Below are 21,953 nucleotides of genomic sequence, written 5' to 3'. Positions count from 1 at the left end.
TTTAGAACACCAGCGTAGCAGAATTTTCACATTTAAATGTAGCAGCTTACGCCTTGCCTCATTAATTTTGGGCCATTTAGTACATTCAGGATGGGGTAAAATTTGTGCTCCGACAGAGTGATACTTTATACGCCACCAATTTAGCGCCGCGTCGGTCAATCTTGATACATGTCACCCTTTGTTTTTATACAGTAACTACAGAGACTTCTGATAACTGTCAGAATCATTTTGGTACTACTGTAGTTTAAATGACACAGTTTCATTTGCAAAGACACAGTTGAATCCTAGTCTGACAATGCATTAAGCCTAGCTCCATACATTCTGTTCAAGACAGGTGAAAGCTCCAACAGTGGGCTGTTTTATAATATGAACTAATCTTTCCACCCGAGTGCCTCTGTTCAGCCTTGTCAACATGCCCTGAGTCCAACAGTCTGAGCAGAACGAATGGATCATTAAAGATTTCTCTGCACTGCCCCACGGTGCATTCCTGCTTGTGTTAGAGCTGTACAGTGAGTACATTCCTCCTCAAATCCCTGGATTCCTTTGTACTGCTGAACGACTTCTGACAAAAAAAACAATAAAACATTGTTAGTTATCATTAGACAAACCTTCTGATAGACTGTGCTGTCAAAAACATGTAAGACATGCTGTCATTTCAACTAATTAAATTAAAACAGCTTTAAACAACATTTTAATATCCTGTGATATGTGTACCTGTACACTGTGCGTGGAATAATTAACTAGCAGTGCCTGGGTGCAGCCAGCAATAGTAACCATGAGCCGAAGGCTTTCTGTCTGTTTGGTTTTAGAAAGGACAGATATTGTAAGCTCAGGTTGTAGGATGAAATTAGGAAAAATTAGCAATAGTGTACATATGAGCCTACATTTGATACACCTGGAAAAAATAAGAATAGACAAGTTCATTTGTGTAAATATACCCTTTGATAGTTCCATTAAAGTCAAAATAATTCCATACATTGTTTACATCATGTACGGCTATGGGTCTCAATCATGTATTTTTTAAAGAAATCTATATTTTAAGCAAACATGTTATTTTATTTTAACATATCTGGTACTACACTAGCCTAGATATTATCTTTCGAAAGCCTTGCACTTTCATGGCCTATTCAACTAGAGGGTGAAATTATCCCCACCCCTTCAGGGCCATCTTTCCTGTCAGCAACCAACCCTAACGACGTACATGCTTTACATCCAATAAGATGCTTGACCCTAAAGAAGCTGGTGAGCTGATTTGTAAGTGTAACAGAATCCCTGGAAGGCAAGGCAGGCAACCTGGAACTTTCTTTGAAACCTACTGCAGTATAATACCAAATGCCAGAAACTCTCATCTCTACAGTGGCTTATATTCAGGTCTGTTACTGTTTCACTTCCTAGGTCAGCTGGAAAGGGCAAGCAGCTGGTTGGTTCATGGCAGGAAAGAAGGCTCTGAATGAACAAAAGGATGTGCAAGACTACCTAAAAGCACGCCATGCAAACTGATATTTCTTTAGTCTTAATGGTACCAGATATCATTAATATAAATCAAATTGAATGTTTTTTATAACATGTGCTTTTCAATTCTGCTCATATGGCAAATAAAAGTTCTTAACAGGAAAGCTGAACTGAATGAACTGAGCATATCTTTGCTGCAGTTACAATAACAAGGATTTGAGAGGTTATTGTGCAGTGCAATTGTAGTTGTATTATGACAGTGTAATTTATTCCATTCAAACTTTTATACACAATATTTCATTTCTTGGAGTTCTGCCATAATGCAGGGGCTGCAACCCATCTGCAATTTCATATACTGTATATCTAGCCCAACTATTTAATTCTTATTGTGGATTTTGAAGATTAATTATAAGTACAACATATCCATTTGTAATCTCAAATAAGATATATGATAAACAATATTTACAAATATCTAGAGAATTACATTAAACTCACTGACAGCTGCTGAAGTTTTTCTTAAGCCATACTCAATATATAACTGGAATAAGCCCTCTGCTTGCCACCGTCTGTGACATAATCTCTCAGTGCTGATGAAGATGGTTTGTTAAAGCAGATGGTTAGTTGAAACTTAGCTTCTTTTAGTATCAGTGAACTCTTAAATCCCCTGAAAAAAATAACAATTATATAAATATTAAATATATCTATATATTGTGGCATAGCATCCCGGCCAAGGCTGGTTTGTGCCCTTTAAATACTAGACCAGACACAAGAATTGCATTTACATTCACACAGAAAACAATTGATAAACAAAACAAAAGCCTAACTCCAAGATGGAGCCCTTATTAAAATGCTTGTTACACACATTTCACAGTACATGTTTTTACCCCGACACAGGTTTGACCACACAGGGCTTAGTCATCACACAGACCATCTACCATACATTACCCTGCTAATTTATACCTTCCTGCTTAACTACAGACAGACCCCCTCATTAGAGCCAGGTGTTATCCATTCTTGACTGTAATTCCAAGCCCAAGGCATTCTGGGGGATGTATTCCTGTACCCACTTTAACCCTAGGACTACACGTTTCCTCTGGACTCCCCTTATTCTATATCCAGTGCCAAGAAAAAGTTTGTGAACCCCTTAAGATTTTCATATATTTAAACCTAAAATGTATTAGATCTTAATCAAAGTCCTAATAATAGATAAAGATAACCTGATTAAACAAATGACACAAAACATGATACTTTTTCAACATTTATTAATCCACAAATGACAACCACAACCTTTAGATACAATAACTGGTGGCACCGCCTTGAGCAGCAATGACTTCAACTAAGCGTTTCCTGTAACTGTTGGTCAGTCACATCGGTTCTGAGGAATTCTGGCCCATTCCTTCTTACAGAAATGCTTCAACGCTGTGACATTTGAGGGCTTCCTTGCATGGACAGCTCACTTAAGGTCATGCCACAAAATTTTGATGGAGCCATTCCTTTGTAGATCTGCTTGTAAGTTTAGGATCATTGTCTTGCTGTATGAGCCACTTTCGGTTCAGCTTTAGCTCACAGACAGATGGCCTGACATTCTCCTCTAGAATCTTTTGATACAATGCAGAATTTATGGTTGTGTCAATGATGGCAAGCCATCCAGGTCCTGAGACAGCAAAGCAGCCCATCACACTCCCACCACCATGCTTGACGTTTGGGATGAGGTTCTTCTGTACGAATGCAGTGTTTGGTTTTCGCCAAACATAACGTTTCTCATTGAGGCCAAAAAGTTCTATCTTTGACTCATCTGTCCAGAGAACATTGTTCCAGAAGTCTTGTGGATCATCAATGTGCTCTTTGGCGAACTTCAGATGGGCAGCAATGTTCTTTTTAGAGAACAGTTGTTTCCAACTGGCTATCCTTCCATGAACACCATTCTTGTTCAGTCTTCTTCTGACAGTTGAGTCATGAACACTCACATTAGCCAAGGCGAGAGTGGCCTGCAGATCCTTGGATGTTACTCTGGGGTTCTTTGTGGCTTCCTTGATGATTTTCTGGTTTGTTCTTGGAGAGATTTTGGTAAGATGACCGCTCCTGGGTAGAGTGACTGTGATCTTGAATGTTCTCCATTTGTCTGACAGTGGATTGGTGAAGCCCCAAATCCTTAGAAATGGTTGTGTAACCATTTCTAGACTGATGAGCATCAATAACTGTTTTTATGAGGTCCTCTGAGATTTCTTTTGATCGTGGCATAACGTGTTTCCATATACCTGTATGGTGAAGACTAAACTTACAAAGTGTCTGATCTTTATATATGGTGGAGCCTCTCAAACTCACCCCTGAAGAGCTACCGATTTTGATTTCCATTACATGAGAGTAGATGAATTTGAATAATTTGAATTTGAACTTCATGCTGATTTGAACTCGGCTCTCGCCAAAATAAGAACCAACTAAGACGTAGCTTTGCAGTCAACTAGTGTGATCCATTTGCATCTCCATCCATTTGCATTGTTTTCCATCTGGTGATGTAGATATCCTTCTGTCTGGTGTTGATTGCTGAAGTCTAATGCTGGCTCCAGGGATCAGCTCATTTTGCCTCCCCAGTGCATCAGCACACACAACAGCTGTGATGCTGGCTCCGGGGATCAAGCCAGTGCGGTCTCCCCAGGACATCAGCATGACTACTAAGTAGGGTACATCTCTGGAGTCTTCAAGTGGGCACCTTCCATCTTCGATGTTTCGTTGACTAGTCCATGACACCTCAAGAGGGCTCAACAGTGATTCTGGCATCCCAGCATCACCCGGCCCTCCATCCCCCACTCAGCTCAGCCCAGCTTACTTACCTGTACAGCAGTGTTGCTTTCTTTCTATTGTGCTTGAGATCCTCATCCAGAATCTTTCTGTCTCAACCACAGCCAGTTGCTGCTCCTTTCTGCTGCTTCAGATAAGTTCTTCACTGTGCGACGCAACTCTTGACAACTGAACCCAAAGTCTCTGAGAAACTGGGTTGTAGAATGTGCCACAAGTCCTTGACAACTCACCTCCACTGGGTAAACTCAGACTCTTCATCCTTGCTGTTCCGCTTCAGCAGCTAATTGAGCATACCAACGTTTCTTCCTCACATATGCCTCATCCACAGCATCTTCCCACGGCACTGTTAACTCTACCAGATGAACAAGGCATGCTTATCCAGACCACAAGACAATGTCTGGTCGAAGGTTAGTGGTGGCAATCTCAGGTGGAAAAATATGCCATTGACCAACATCTGCCAGCATCTTCCAGTCTCTAGCAGCTTCCAGTTGTCCTGAGCGAGACTTGGTTTTAACAACTTTTCTTGGTGTTCTCCTGGACAGAGGAATCTTTTGTGTGTAGTGATTTGATGGAACGGGTGGCAACTTATTGATCAGGTTACGCTTGTCTTCCAATGCTAAGGCCAAACATTACAGCACCTGGTCATGGCGCCAAGTAAACCGTCCTTGACTAAGACCCACCTTACGTCTTCTCAAAATGTGCCTTAATGTTGCAGGTGATGAACACAAAGGACATGAGGGATCCTCACCCACCTCATATGCTGATCTGATGAGGAAACTGATCCTGCTCTGTTCTATTTTCCATAGGTCTTGCCAGCCAATCTTGCGTTGTTTCAAACTCTCCCATCTCATCCATTCTCCCTGCTTAGCCTGGGAAATGGCCTTTACATACCTGATCCTCTCCTTCTGCTTTTGCACCTCATTGACTACCAGCTTTGTCTGTTGAGCCGGGGTTGCCTTATGCCATGTAGGAGGAGCTGAACTTAGACCAAAACCTCCTTTTCCATGCTGAAATTGCCCCATAATATCTCTGATTCGAAGGGCAGCCTGAGCATCTTCCACAGCTTTCTTTGCTGTTCATTTTCTTCCAGTTTTTAACACAGGTGCTGCCTACCTTACGCATTTGTCGCATGAATCTACTAATGTCATTTCCAGTTGGACTTTGGTGCACTTAAACTCCTCGGTGAGAGCACAGATTGGTAGCTGCAGTATTCCTTGACCAAAAAGTCCCACTCTGCTGAAGCAGCTTGGAACTCCCAACCACTTCCTGACATATGAACTGATTAAGGATTCCAGCTTCTCAACTGTTGAAATGGAACCCTTGTACACAATCAGTGGCCACAGCAGTCTTGGCAGTAGACCAAACTGATAGCACCAGAGTTTCAGTTTTCCCGGTAAAGCGCTGCTGTCTATGCTCTTCAACCCTCCACTGCTTGTTGTCTAACTTCTCCTACACGAACTGTGTCCTTTAGATCCCCGTCGTACCATCTTCATAGACTTTTCACTGGCTTCTTGGACGCTGTTGGTATTGCCTCACCATTAATGTAGAAGCTTTTATCTACTACTTTACCTTTAATTATAGAGATGCTCCTTGATTTACCTTTCTCCTTGAAAAACTTGATTTTAGTCTAATTATCCCCTTAATTGAGCTGATAAAATCAGGTGTTCACTTACTTTTTTACATACCCTGAAACTTAATTACTCATTGTTTATCTAATTCAGACATCATTTTGATTCAAAAGACATGGAATTGGTTAATATAAACCTTATTGGATATTTAAGTAAAGACTGTTTTTTGATTCAAGAAGGCTATCAATGTAAAACTATGGAATTTCCCAAATTATCATTGGGGTTCACAAACTCTTTCTCGGCACTATATATATATATATATATATATATATATATATATATATATATATATATATATATATATATATATATATATGGGCTTCAGTGAGTTACAGGAAAATAATTTCATCAAGGGTTTCTGTGCAATCATAAATTACAGGACCGCAGTTCGAGTAATTTATAAACTGTCACAAAAACCTGAGATGAAAATGTTTTTCTGTAAGTCACTGAAGAGGCCTATCTATTATTTTTTATAATACATGGATACCCTTGTGATACTCATGTTAAAGAAAACGAGGTTCAGCAGTACAGTTCGGTTTTTTTCAATGCTGTACAGATGTTCTATGTTGCTATCTGTTTCTATAGTTTCTCTGAGATACAAATGTACCAGCTTTACATCTTTTTTTTATGTATTCTCATTTTGTTGATCATTAATGAACATTGCTGTACTGTGGGTGTTGTAGAGTGATTGTAAATGACACATTTTGTGTTTGAGCTGAAATGTTCAAGTATATTTCCATCTAGAGGAATTATCACTTTTTGATGTCACTACTGTGGTATTATGCCTTTTATTTAGAATGGCTCAGGATGCAAATATAGCCTTCATCCATATATTATAAACAGTGGTTTGCAGAAGTATTCACCCCCTACCAATATTGTCACATTTTGTTGAATTACAAATAATCTATGCATAGTTTTTCAAGCAAACTTTTTTTTTTTTTTTATTCAAAGCTGTAGTGGTTAAACTGACACTGTTATAGGATGAGGAGGTTAAATGTCAGCAAAACTTGCAAAGAAAATATACAAAATAAAATTTACTTGTTGCATAAGTATTCAACCCCTTAAATCAATACTTGGTAGAAGCACCTTATGCAGTAATTACTGCTTTGAGTCTTTTTGGATAGGTCCCTATTACTGCTTTGCTCAGTGGAATGGTGACATTTTTTACCATTCTTCACTGGAAAATTGATCCAGTTCTGGCAAGTTTGTTGGGGATTGTCAATGCACTGCAGTCTTCAAGTCTCACCATAAATTTTTGATTGGATTCAAGTCAGGACTTTGACTGGGCCACTCAAGAGCATTCATTCTATTCTTGTTCAACCACTCCAGTGCGGCTTTGGCTTTGTGCTTCTGGTCATTGTCCTGCTGAAATGTGAATTTCCTCCCCAGTTTCAGAGTCTTGGCTGACTCAAACAGGTTTTCCTCAAGGATTTGCCATCTATTCTCCCCTCTATCCTGACAAGCAAGAGAAGCATCCCCAAAACATGATGCTTCCACCACCATGCTTGACAGTTGGGATGGTGTTGACTGGGTGATTTGCAGTGTTGGGCTTGCGCCAGACGTAACGCTTGGAATTTAGATCAAAAAGTTAAATTTTTGTCTTGTCTGACCACAGAACCCTTTTCCACATGTCTGAAGTACCATCTACATGCTTTTTTTGCAAACTCTATGCATGCTTTAAGATGCCTATTCAATCATATAATATATGTATATATGATTTATAACAAACCAAAGTATATTAATTTATCAGTCAATGAGAAAACAACAGTATACTTATTTTTCAAAAACAAATTTTAAAAGTTTCGACCAGCTGAAAACCTCAACAATGACTGGTTCTGACCTGCCAAAAACCAATGCTAATCACTACTAGAACTTCAAAGAGGGGATTCCAAGCAGAAATATCTTTGGAGTCCACAGGTCTATCTAATACAGCGAGTGAAAGCAATTTCAGACTCAGTAAAATGTATTTAAACATTAGAAGGGTCACATAAACAGCCTAGGATTCTGGCAGCAACTCCTATGTCATTCCCACCAGAGAATCTGTTTATAACTGTTTATAAACAGATAGCAGACAGGCAGATACTGACAGTAAGTTTAACCAATAGGAGAGTCAAATATCTGTCAAGTTTTATGCAGCTGTCCAATCATAAGCAAGCAGAGGCCGTTCACGGTATTCTGCATGAAAATTGAAGGCGAGTGAGTAGCCAAAGGGAAAGTGAAAGATCTGACAGCTGTGCAATCATTCGTGAGCAGAGGCAGAGTGTTAATATGCCGGGTAAGCACTGTTTCTCGCCGACTGTTATTGAGAAAAATAATGCATTTCAGTATGTAGAATTTCATTTTCTATCTCTCTCTATTTTTTTTTAATTTATTTCACCAGAGAAGGGAAACACCGTAGTATATTTAGTTACGAATCCACTTTCTCTGAATATCTGTACTGGAAATGAGAGATCTTTAAAACAGAGTAGTGTTGACAAATTTGTCAAATTGAAACAAAGCGAGACGCTATCTATCCTCTTATTTTAGTTTATTCATGGTAATCTGTGTAAACATGCTACTTAAAAATATTTGCATTGTGTATTTTATGTAAATTATTTAATAAATAAGTGAAGCACGCACAATTACTGCCTTGGACTTGACTTTATTAGAGTGAGCCAAGAATAACTACTGCAAAACTCTTTAAAAATTATATATATATATATATATATATATATATATATATATATATATATATATATATATATATATATATATATATATATATATAGAGACACACACACACACACACACACACACACACACACACACACACACACAGACAGTGTATGTCGCGAGAAGGCAGTGTTTAAGATAAGAACCCATGCAATAGTTAGCGTGCCCGCAAACAGCCAAGATAGATCAATTTATGCAAGTGCCACTAATTACTTTGAGGACCAAAGCACTAACAGAAGGGAGAGACAAGAAAGCTGCTATTTACAGGCCATTTCAGGTAGCTGCCGCTAGGTCACCAGCAATCGTAAATCCCAGGGCATGGTAAGACAGGATGATACACATTGACTATTCAGGGAACCTCATCCACTATAAACTAACACCACTCATTGCTTCATGTGCAAATAACTAGAAAAAGGGCATTCTAGTTACATTAGAATTATAATGGTCATTGATATTTTTCATTTAGAGTACCAAGTTAAGTATCATCTTGAATTCCCAAATTTGAATGTTGCCTCATTGCTGTAGTACACCTACCTGCTTATTAAATATCTTGGTATCCCAACTCTTGTAAAAGTTTACCACAGTATATTTGGACAGTAATTTTGCAGTTTTCCTATGCTTTTTCCATGATTGTATAATTGATTTACAATAGTTTACCATGCTCTTTAATTTGCCTTATTATACTGGGCTTTACCGAGTTTTCACTATGCTTTATTACACTTTGTTATGATTCTATATGGTGAACTTTTGAAAGGTAAATTGACCCAAATTGTCTCAAAATATATTTACAGTGATTCATTAGAAGACAACGTTATCAACGAAGGAAAAATAATATATTTAGAAAAGATCTCAGTGGAATCAAACAACTAACTCCCCAGCTTTTCTGTTTTTCTATATTTCAATACTTGGAGGGCAGTGTAGGTGCTGAAATCCTGTTGTTAACTTTTCTAAACAATATAAGAATCTAGTTAACTTCACTTGTCATCCATTAGTTTATGGTCTTTGAATGGTTTGGCAGGGGGGTAGCAGGCCACTGATGAATCCTTTTGGGAGCACAATTTCAAATCAGAAGCCTACCTCAGATTAATAGGTTTGACATTTGCAAGGTATACACAGTACTTGTTTGAGTTAGAAATCTGAGGTCTATAAATGTTTTAAACTGAAAACTAATCTGTGCATTCTTTGTGTTAATCGTCTTTGTATCTGTTGAAAGAAGGCAGAGGATACACGGGGATCTGTGGCTCTTTCTATGTGTTGTCTAAAGTTCTGGCAACAATTCTTCACTGATTTGCTCAAGGGCTGTGGAATGCATTGCTTGAATCCAATGTCCCTGGACCAGTTACTTTACCCTACAACAAAATGTAAGTCTCTGCTACTTTAGATTTATGTGTGTACCACGAAAGGTTATTTTTGTACGTGTGTGTGGGAGTGCTGTATATTGTTGTTCAAATATTTTAGATAACACGATACAGGCTATTGACAAGGCAGACTAGACATTAAATAAAATGAAGGTTAAACAAACACTTAAGTGGTAGACCATGATCTCCAGACAACTGTTGAAAGAGGTTCTGAATTAGATGTTTTTTTTTTTATTATAGTTATTTTACAAAGCGATAAAGAATAACTTGTCTTTGCATGTTGGGTTCACCTGAATGATCGTGAATTGGGCTTCTAAACAGGACCACCAAGAGACATGGGTAGATAAACTGAATCCAGTACCGGGCGTTAGCTCTCCTTCCCCTTCTTCTTTTTCAGCTCCATCTAACAATGTTTGGCATGTGAAAACAAATTGATAAAGGGTTAGTGTATCTGAGGTCCGTTTGTATCTATGACAAGGAAATAGATTGAAATGTGAAAACTCAAAAGTGCCCATTCTGGAGAACAGACTTGCATATTCATTAGGTTGAACCATTGCGTCCTGGCTGCCCATGGGTTCTCTACACCCTAATAACAGTGTAATGCCAAGTGCCTGTAGTTGACTAACCTCTGGACTATAAGTTCATTGTAATGTGTCTCTTTAAAGTCATTATGGCTAGCACAATAACTCCATAACTGTTACTGGTTGTGTACGTCCATTTGTTATGTAAGTCTTAAATGTTCAGTGTGTTTTTATTCTTTAAAAATATATATTTTTTATTTTATATAGTACTTGGTTAAAGAAATCTGTTTGTAGTGTTGAACTTGATTTGTCATTTTACCTGGAGGGTGAAATTGTCCCTACCCGTTCAATACTTGTTTCCTGTCATTAACCAACCAGCTGCTTCTCCTCTTGCCTGTCATGCTTGCAAACAGTATTGAGTGATGTCCAAACAGATAACCCAAGAATAAGGCACAGAAACCGAGAACTTCCTTTAAACTAAAGTAGTATCAGGTATCATGTTTTAAAATTAAAATGCAAGTGTGCTATAACCTGTGTTTCTTTCAACACATTTGAGACCTATATTTATCGAAGAGCAAAACACATTTCTAAAATGATTTGTTAGCTACAATCACTTTAACACAGAGGGTGGAAATGGATCCACCTTTGCATTCCAGTTGCTGCCCAAACAGGCGGTACCAGCACTTTTGTACAGAGTGCCTACAATTCCTGTAGGCGCAAGCAAGAACGGTTCAGTATGACTCACAGACCACAACAAGCAATAGCAAACACACTGATGGATGTTTTTACATTCCTGAGTCATTTAAACACATAGGATCAGTATTCAAAATGAAACATATTTGAATCCTGCTTTATGCACTAAACCCTAGAGAACCATGTTTGTGTTATATTTAGGGTTCCTGTTTTTCTATTACATATACACAGTAAAATGCTTCTCACTAAAAACTGTATTAGTGTGAGGAGGGCAAGCAAATATGTCTTTTGTTATTAGACGATCACAGTACTTGCTCTACTTTCAAAGGGAAGCAGGGTCCAGTAATGTATTTGTCAGTATCGGAAGGTCAGGAATTCTGATGGGTTTGAATTTTACTGCAGTAATGTCTCAGTTCATGAGTGTTTTCAGTTAACATGGAAGTCAAACAGCCTCTTTAGAGCTGCAGTTCAGGGTAGCAAACAGAACTGGAATAGAAGAAACCTGACTGCAGAATCCAGGGAAGGTAACCAGGCTGCTGAGTATGTGCAACAGTCTTGAATGAAGACTAGAGATAGCAGTAATTTAAAAGAAAATAGTTTAACCAGTTTCAATCTACTTCGAAGACTAACCTCACTGCTGATTGTAAATCATCTCCAATCCATAAAAATTACAAAATGTTAAAGTTAAATCAAATCAATTGCTGAGATTGTTTCTGCTCTCAATTATTCTTTAACTGATGAACTACTTACAACTATCAGTAATTATTTGCTACACAATTTTGCTAATAATTATACTTTTACTGGAAGAAACTCTATTAATAAACGTGTTGCACTTTCTTTGAATATAATACTCGTATTATATCTGTGCGACCGTTTATTAAAACTGGGTAATGTAAAATCATAGTACATACACCATGTTAACAGATTGAAGTTACAAGTTGTAACTGATATATCTGAATTTGAACAAAACTTAGAATATAAAACATTCAAATTACAAAACAATAAACACAGAAATCCATCAGCCCTCATGATATTTTTCTATGAACTGAGTGCCTGCGGTTCAAAATCCCTAACACCATGCCAAAGTACCCTTTTCATTGCCAAAATACAATGTAATACAAGTTACATTTGCCTTAATGTACTTTTTTGGTTCAAAATACTTGAATCATCTACCTTAGTCATAGAAATTAGTTATCTGCTTCTGCACGTTAAAACTAAAACATTTCATGAATAGATAAAGAAATTGAAATTCATTCCAGAGTTGTCATTCATGTATTTATTTTATATTAAAACTATGTGAAACAGAAAAGAAATGGATTAAAAAATCAGAAAAGAAATGGTTTAAAACAAGTTGTCAGGCAGTCTGAGCAACCCATTGGTATCTAATAGCAGGATCTATAGATAACCTGGGGTCTGAGCAAGACGCAATGGAAACTTACTGTAGACACAGCCAGGATCCTTATCACAGAGCCCTGCCCTTTAATCAGGTCAATCACCAATCTACAAAACACCACGTCATCGAGAAGTAAAAAGAATCCTGTTTTAAATATAATAAATTGCAAAAGGGAATCTTATCAAGAATTAGGATATTGGTCCTGGTTGTAGATAACATATTTAAAAACTGTTTTGAATAATAATGGGCCTGATTTGCAAAGCTACTTACTTTAAATTGTCATCAGCAAAACACAATTCAAAATAGAAAAAAAAACACCAATGAAACGTCTAACCCAAATAAGAAACAATGTGTTACTTCATCAAGCCCCTTATTTAAAAGCCTTGGTTGTTTATTTCAGGTTTGGTAACTTTATTGTGTTGTGTTTCTCCTTTCTGAAAAAAAAAAAAAAATGTGTGAATGACAAATTGGAATAAACAGCTTTGAGGATTTAGCCCAATGTGTGCATCTTTCATATATGAAAATATGAGATCTAAGTTATGGTAATACATACATATTTTGTTAGCTGTGCATGCTTTAACATGTTCTACAAGGTAACATGAATTCAGTTGCTCAGACAGGTCTGATATCCGGACATATCTGAAGTTCTGCGAGTACCACTCAAGCCTCTTACTTGCACAAACTGACCTGTTTAAAATAGCTTTACTTTTCTGGTTATATTTTGGACATGGGGTGAATATCTCTGCCCTCCATTGCTCATACAACCCTATGTTATCCACATGTCTGGGGATAAACACATAGCAGAAGGAGATGTACGAAGGCGAGAGTTCTTTTTCAGTCCTTTCACAGAAGAAGCAGCAGCAGGACTAGTGGAAGACGCTTTATAATGGTTTTGTCAGAAATCCTTAATGTCCGAACACAGTATGTTTGTTCAGGAAAGTTTTGATGCTGAAAACAAAAGGTGGCACATTCGTCCCTGGTGTGTGGTGTGAGGACGCTGGAAGTGGTTGTAGGAGCAGGCTAAGTGTGGTGTGAGGAGCTGTTGGGTGTGGTGTGAGGAGCTTCTGGGTGTGGCGTGAGGAGCTGCTGGGTGTGGTGTGAGGAGCTGCTGGGTGTAGTGTGAGGAGCTGCTGGGTATGGTGTGGGGAGCTGCTGGGTGTAGTGTGAGGAGCTGCTGGGTGTGATGTGAGGAGGAGGCTGGGTGTAGTGTGAGGAGCTGCTGGGTGTGGTGTGAGGAGCATGGTAGGTGTGGTGTGAGGAAGCTGTGATGTTAGGAGGCTGGGTGTGGTGTGATGAAGCTGGGTGTGGTGTGAGCAAGCTGGGTGTGGTGTGTGGAGCAGCTGGGTGTTATTTGGTCTCTGAGATCCTCTGAAGGCAGACTCTGCGGAAGGTTGGGCGGTCTCTCATTTCCACCACACTGTCTCGGACCAGCTCCATGAACAGTGATGACCACAGCTTGTGAAGAGATTCTCCTTTCAGATTGGTGCTTGCTGCTTCCTGCACCAGCCCCTGCACATAGCACCGGCTCACTTGCGCCCTCTCCTGGCGAGCAGCTTTCTGAGATAGAGTTACACAAAAACATTAGAGCTGTCATAGTGTACTCAGTATTCAAACATGCTACAAATGTTTTGTTCTTTACGGGATTCAGAATTTTCAGTTCCCTGCTTATTCAAGACATTGTTAGTCCTTTGGTGCTCAGACCATTATTTACAATGCATGGCAAAACAACATCAGTAATGCATCTCCAGCCAAGCTCCACCCCTTATTCACTGTATTTTTCACATATCTCTTTATAGACATGCATACTGATAAATCCTCTTCTGATCACTTGTTTTATCACAAAACTCCTCAATAATGCGATCCAAGTCATTATTTTATTACTATAACATCTCAAAAAGCTCTGCAGATGTCTGTGATATTCTCTGATCCCCCCAACAATCCCCTGTACCTCGCTCCTGTCCGTGTCCCCGTCTCTGCTAGGGTAGTTGAAGATGGCTCGGTCCAGCCTCTCTCCCAGCAGCTTCCTGTTTTCTCGCAGCTCCACAGGGCTCAGGCCCGCCTTTTGCCCCTGGCCCTCCAGCAGGAACTGCAGCTGATGCTTCCTGGAGAGACCAAGAGAAAAACTGTGAGCAGGGTTCATAGCACTTCCATCTTCACCTTTCCACAGGCAAAATAAAAACCTCAGCCCATAAAGTCTATTCAGAAAGTCTGGAGAACAAATACATCTTTCATGGTAATATTTTACTTTTATTTTGGTGGTTGGGGAATATGGATAGGTTGACCAGATGTCCTGGTTTAGCCGAGACAGTACCAGTTTTCCATCAAAGGTCCCTGTGTTCTGACATTTTTCTGAACATTTTTAAAAAAGTGTAGTGTGAGACACTCCAAATACCTTTTGTCAAAATAATGTAAACGACTGCTTTCTATGTAACTTAGTTTATGGTACCTGCAGTGAAAACAAATTTTAAAAAAGGGTACTTGAGTAATCAAGAACATTATTTTTATACAAAGTGATTAACAGATTCACTTGCTTATTCTTCAGTACGCCATGCATTTCCATTTTGTTTATATTCAATAAGAATCTACAATTGTGTAATATGGTAGTTTTATTATTATTATTATTATTAAAAAAAGTAGTAATATGTATATAACACAACACGGCAAGATAAACTAATAAACCACAAATTATACACCTGGGAGTGTACAGAAATTAGCTAGCTGCTAAAAATAAAAACAAATTAAAAATACTGAGAGGATGGCTATTTAACCAATAAATTACCTATATTTAAATGGTTTAATTAGTCTTATCAATTATTTACAATGTGTCTTGGTTTTGAGATGTGACGATTGACCTCAACCTTGCTATTCTATGTAGACAACTAAATGCACAATTAAGATGCAATGCTACTCACATTGGAGGAATATTCGAGTGTAAAATTGAACCCCACTGTGGCAGACTTTAAATCCATGTTTGATTAGGTATCGTTTCAGGCTCTGTTTTAACCAAAATCTTTTGATAAATATGCAACACATTTGTGTCAGATTTTGTAAAGATGCATATCTGTTCTCTACACTCCATGCTTACGTGTGAAGTAACACTATTAACTGCAATACCATCATGATATGTTGTTGATACAAATCCCCAGACTGCTGACTACACTGCATGCTTATGAAGCAAGACAAGAAAATATTAATAATGGATTTGTGTTTCCATTCTTTTTGCTACATTTTGATTAGTGCTCCATAAACCCCTTATTCCATTATTCTGATTGAGTTCTCCACGGAAATCAGGTGCTAGCAATCAGGTGATGGGAATTGGTGTTGAATGGGCTCATTTATCACTCAAAGTGAAACAAGTGAAGAAACAGTTGCTCTGATTTACTACTTTTCTTAGACTCTGTGGGGATCAGCAAGCCACTCAAATCCAGGCAGCTGTTTCTTCAGTTGTTTCACTTGGAAGGGTAAATGAGCCCAATCAGCACCAATGCCTCACCTGTGGAGAGCTAGCTCTGACCAATCCAATAATCGGTTTGTGCAGCTCTAGTTTAGATGTTTATGAATTAAAAACAAGTCTGTCATAATTACAATCTGTATGTTGACTACACTTTTGAACATTACTCTCTAGGAAAGAACAGTACTGTAACTGACATTCCCATATCTGTATGCCATATTCGTCAAATCTGAAACACATTTGAGTTGCCCAACTGTAGTCACTAGCACTGTCAATGAACCTGAAGCAGTACAGCAAAAGTTTAATATAAATGCGATTTTGGGAGGTTTCTCAATCTTCCTTAATAACCGTCTCTCTGCATTCTGCAGTTCAGGAAGCTGCTGGCTTGGTTCAGCAGGTACCTGTATGGCAGCTATGCAGCACCGCAACAGGAGCCGGGTTGAGTGATTTGTTCCAGATTGTGGAGTGGAGGGGTACAGCCCCACTGGCTCTGTGCAGGGGATCAGTTTGAATCAGCTCCGATTAGCACTGCACTTCCTGAGAAAGGAACGCTGGCCTGATCTGCAGACCACAGTGGTGTTGGAAGCATGGAACATATGGAATGAGCCACCACCACTGTACACATTCCAGGTCATCCGTCGCTGAGATTCTGTACATTCGAGAAACATACATGCACTGTCCTGGCCTTCCTTCTCTCACACTCCACTAAGCATTCCTGAGATTATTTAAAACCATAACATGAAAAAGGGCAACAGGAACTCTTTTTAAACTGCTGGTTTAATTAGTACAAATACTTCAACTTTACCTAAGTTTAACACAGATATCCTTTTGAACAATCTAGGAGGACAAAGATGGTGAAAGACAATCAAATATGTGTAAGGATCAGCATATGTAGACAGAATCAAAAGTAAAATGAAAGACTTCTGACAGTTTATTCTTGAGTATATTCAAGGACATGCACGGCAGGCATAAAATGATAACAATGACAAATTATGAATAAATGTCATAATAGATTAAACGTGACTGCATTATCGGACGCCCCTATACAAGAAGATATAACAGTTAGCTATTCAGACATACCAATATATTGAGTAAGTAAGAGGTCTGAGAGGCAGAAAAGGGGAAATAAATGTCCTATCCACAGTTTAGCTTCCCGGCTGGTGGCTGGTGGCTCATTTTGACCTCCAGCATAATATCTGGTGGGCCGATACCGACCACCGAGTAAATATATCGTATATATATATATATATATAATATATATATATATATATATATATATATATATATATATATATATATATATATATATCATAAAGAGTTAATAGTTAATTAACACATTAATATGCATAATTATATATATATAGAATATATATATAATATCTATATATATATAATATATTATATATATATATATATATATATATACTATATCGTCTAGGCCAGGGTTTTCACAGCAGACACCCACAACAGCTCAGGAGATCCCCAGGGGTTCCACAGCAGATACCCACAGCAGCTCAGGAGATCCCCAGGGACTCCATAGCAGACACGCACAGCAGCTCAGGAGATCCCCAGGGACTCCATAGCAGACACCCACAGCAGCTCAGGAGATCCCCAGGGTTTCCACAGCAGATACCCACAGCAGCTCAGGAGATCCCCATGGGCTCCATAGCAGACACCCATAGCAGCTCAGGAGATCCCCAGGGACTCCACAGCGGATGTCGATGAGCTACCAGCCCCTGGGGGACCAAGGCCAGTCCTGCAGGACTCTGCTTTAGGGACAAACAGTCCCTACCAATTTTAGGAACTTTGCACAGCTAAGATGCAAATTGACCGTACCCTGCACAAAACAAGTCCATGCCTTTACCAGATGAGCCACTCAGGGACTACTACTACACATCTTTTTAAAACTGCAGTGTCCCACAATTATGTTCATTTTAACACTGAAAAATAAATCCTGGGTGAATGTTTACTACATTCTTCCATAGTATGTGTCATGCACGCAAGCTTCTTCCTGGCCACACTGTCTCTCTGTGAGCAAACAGCCATCCTCTGCTACTACTTGCAGCAGCAGGATGGTATGGATGCCATATGTAAGCTCTGTTTTAGCTCAGGAAGCAAAACAAAAATGTAAAGTGTGTAAATATGTTATATATATATATATATATATATATATATATATATATATATATATATATATATATATATATATATATATATATAAAGAATGTATGCACCTTTTACTGTATATTTACTAAGGTAAGAGATTTTGTTATTGTTATTTCCTGTGGCTGCGTACTGAATCTGAGTTTCCCAGAGTACTTGCTGCTGTGGGAGCAGGGAGAGAGTGCCAGGTTACACCCAGTGCTTCTGGACTCACTTCTCAGCATGTCACTGATGAGGGTGATAACCTGGCAGTGCTGTTCTCCGGCTCCACAGTGCCATCACTGCAGGGCTCTCTGAGTAGAGACTTTATATGGTGCACTGTGAGTATGAACATGTTACACATGGCATTACATTCATGGATTCAAATAAGTGGTCTGCAGGTCCACATAAGGACCAGATTTTAAAAAAGAGTACTGAATAACATAGAATGGAGATACAAAAACAGATCATGAACAATCCTCATGACACAATGAGGGAACACAGATATTGAGATTAGATTATATATAGATTATATTATTAGATTATAATTATATTTGAATGGTATACGTATTAGTTCAATGTTCATTTTCAATCATATACCTTGTGAAATGTTAATGAAACTATTGCTCTAGTGACAAACTCTACATATGCCTTGCCAAAATAGTGCAAAACAAAGTAATCTATTTAAACCTATAGCATTGAAGCTGTTCATTGGAAGTACAGTACTTTTGACATAAACATAGAGTATACTTGGTGTGCGGTACAGCTAAACCACCCTTCCATTTCTTGTAGTAACCTTTTAGTAACAGGAGCTATTCTCCAGTTTGCAAATCCCTACGAATCATGTTTAATTGTTGTTCTCTCTGGTTATTATTAGATTGCTCTCAAAGCAGACACATATTTCTAATGCTCCTTGTATGGGGACTCCCAAATTCTAATTTTGTTTAACCCGACTACATTAGAACATATAAAAAAAGACTTTCTGTCAATCAGCTGCCTTGTACAACATACCTTTGTGATAGTGCAAAGACACAACAAGGTCAAATCAATTACACTGGGTCACAAGGCTGACAAAAGTGACGGTGATAACCTAGGACCATCCCAGTAAGATTTGGCTGTGTATTTTCATTTCATAGTAAGTCATTTTAATGAAATCCTGTGCCACTTCTGAACTGAAAAGCATGGCTTGCTAACAAAGATTTTTTTTTTTAACCAAGTGTAGTACCAGAAATCACATTTTAACATGAAAATACATGTTTAGTAGAACATGTGTTTCTTTCAAACCTGGACCTACTGCGTATAATGAATGGAAGGTAAAATATATGTAATTATTTTGTTAGTTACAATCACAAATAGAAACAGCCTAGGACTTAAAGTGTGCCAGTTAGTGACAAACATGTTAATACATCTAATATAAACAGATCTGTGCAGGAACGTTAGGTTATTATCATAACCCTGGTTCCCTGAAAAAAATGTAACCATTACCTCATGGGTATTAATCCTTTGATACCGTCAAACCTGAATAGATATTCCAAAGCTGCATGTAGTGCCAGTGGCGCAGTCACACCCACCCCCGAGGGTATAAAAAGACTGCTGACCCTGATATCATCATCATTTTTCCTTCAAGACTTGCTCCAATAATGAAGACAGGGACCTTGAAGGTTAATGGTTACATTTCTATTTCAGGGAAACAGTGTTATGATAATAACTTAACGGTTCCTATCCAGTCTGAAATGTAATCATTACCACATGGGTATGAATACCAAAGCTGTCGCAAGGCAATATATGCTGACCAACTGGAATGTGACAAGGCTAAGCCAACGGCACCTTGCTCGTTACCATGAGGAACCCCAGTACAAGCAGTTACGGCTAAAAAAATTGAGGGATAACTCACCTCTATGTTTATGCTGTAAGGGTCCAGCTCGAGGCCACCCTTAACTCTCTTGTTCCAAACCCAGGGATTTGTGGATCCATGACATACAACTAATAGAACCACACCAAAATATGGGAGTAGCCCACACTTCTGCATCACAAATGCCCCTGACAGATGCGCCCTAGAACAAGGTCCACGACCCATAATCCAGACACACTCCTAAACAGGAGGCTGTCTGAGAAGGTGTGAGTTTGCTCTTTGCACTGTGCACTGACAGACCTAAATGGTGAAGGTGATCTGTGACTATTTCCATGTGAGTCACAGTCTGCACTGGAGACTGAACACAAGTGAGCCAGTCGTCCAGATAATTTAGTACTCTGTTATCTCAACAGGGCCAGAATAGCCTCCAAAAGGCACGGGGAGCTAAAGAGAGGCCGAATGGCAGTGCCCGGAACTATCCTTGGAAACAAACCTTTTTTTAAATAGAGACACACGGCATGACACACACTGTATGTTGCTTGCATGGTGTACTGTATTACACGGTGTGTGGTACCCACAGTATGGTGCACATGGTACTGTACAGTGTACAATGCATGGCATGCATGGTACAGTACAAACAGTACGGTGCAATGGTGCGGTACATGGTGCACATGGTACGGTGCATGGAGCACGGTACACACAGTACAGTGCATGGTATAATGGTATGGTGCAAACGGTACGGTACACTGCATGGAGCATGATGCACACGAGCTATACAGTAACCTCGTTCACCAAGAACAGTGGCAGATCAGTGACCTACAGTTACCGAAGAAACAAAATACAGAGATGCCCACCTGTATAGCTTCTGGCTTAACGCAACACACCAACACTGTAGGAAGATTCGCAGTGTTACTGCAAGCAGAAACCAGAGCGGCAAAGAGACACTATGGGAAGAAGTGCAGGCAGTCCGATCCAAAGCAGAGCTCAACGACTGCTAGTGAATCGGCAAATGTAACCTTGTTCGTCGTACAAAATACCGACCGGAACGGTAGCAGGTCTGAGACTTACAGTTAGCCCAAGCTGACCAATAGTTCGAAAACTAAGGAAAGCCTATTTTCAGCTAACAGTCTTCACGCTAATTCTGCAAGCAGATCTTAATGTGACAATGAGACATTGAGAAAAACTGCAAGCAGCCTGACCCAGCGCGTCTCAATGTAACACAGCTCAGCTGAGCCTAGCAGCTGCGTAGAGTGTTTCTGTGGAAAAAAAAAACAGAATACAGAGAATTTTTTTTTTTTCTCACACAGTACAGTAAACAAACAGTTACTGTTATTTTAATATAGCTTTTATAGCATATTTTGCATCTAGCCATGGGCTTCATCCTGTAAATAGCACAAAGGCACAAATAATAAGACAGGACTTGTTTTGTAAATTAGAACAATTAAATAGTTCTATTTCGCCCACCCATAACTGAATAATTTTAAGTTCATTGAGAAAGTATTGACTTATCATTGAACTGGGTGAAGTACTGCACAAAGCCAAGTTTGGGGTGGTAGAAATTTGAATGAGCTGATGTAACAATCTCATCTTTCATTTCTCCTGGGGCGCCATTTTCTAATGATGCTCAATCTGTGGAATCTCACAAAATACTCACTTCATTATAATCTATATGAACAACAGAACTGGCTATGCCCATACACTAACATGCTCTGTGTCCCCATTCTGATACTGTTTTGATGAGTTAACAAGTTGTTCTGTGACCAATCTTCCATCTTTCTGGTCTCTAGTGTCATCTTCAGAATGTAATGAGCATTGCACTTGTTCTAAGTACATGGCCCAGACTATCATCAGTTCTGAATTCACTCCTGCAGTGAAAATCTTTTTGAAAAAGAGTTTTCGAGAGTGACAAAATATATACCTCAGACTTGTCTCATTTCTTTAACCCAGGCTTG

At 38.9% G+C, this 21,953-nt stretch overlaps 1 protein-coding gene across 1 annotated transcript in view; it reads right to left on the bottom strand.

Annotated features, from left to right (window-relative positions):
* Window positions 1–12,442: 12,442 nt before the first annotated feature.
* The window catches only part of LOC121294518 (leucine-rich repeat-containing protein 49-like), a 115,146-nt gene continuing 105,635 nt past the window's right edge, over window positions 12,443–21,953 (bottom strand). The window contains exons 9-10 of the mRNA XM_041218313.1: window positions 14,505–14,658; window positions 12,443–14,113 (exon numbers count right to left, since the gene is read on the bottom strand). Coding sequence (XP_041074247.1) covers window positions 13,904–14,113; window positions 14,505–14,658 — 364 coding nt within the window. The 3' untranslated portion in view covers window positions 12,443–13,903. The remainder of the gene's footprint in view (window positions 14,114–14,504; window positions 14,659–21,953) is intronic.

The sequence above is a fragment of the Polyodon spathula genome, chromosome 19, assembly GCF_017654505.1.
Source record: "Polyodon spathula isolate WHYD16114869_AA chromosome 19, ASM1765450v1, whole genome shotgun sequence".
Classification (NCBI taxonomy): domain Eukaryota; kingdom Metazoa; phylum Chordata; class Actinopteri; order Acipenseriformes; family Polyodontidae; genus Polyodon; species Polyodon spathula.
Note: the sequence above shows the minus strand (reverse complement) of the source record. Positions and strands in the feature narration are given on the sequence as shown.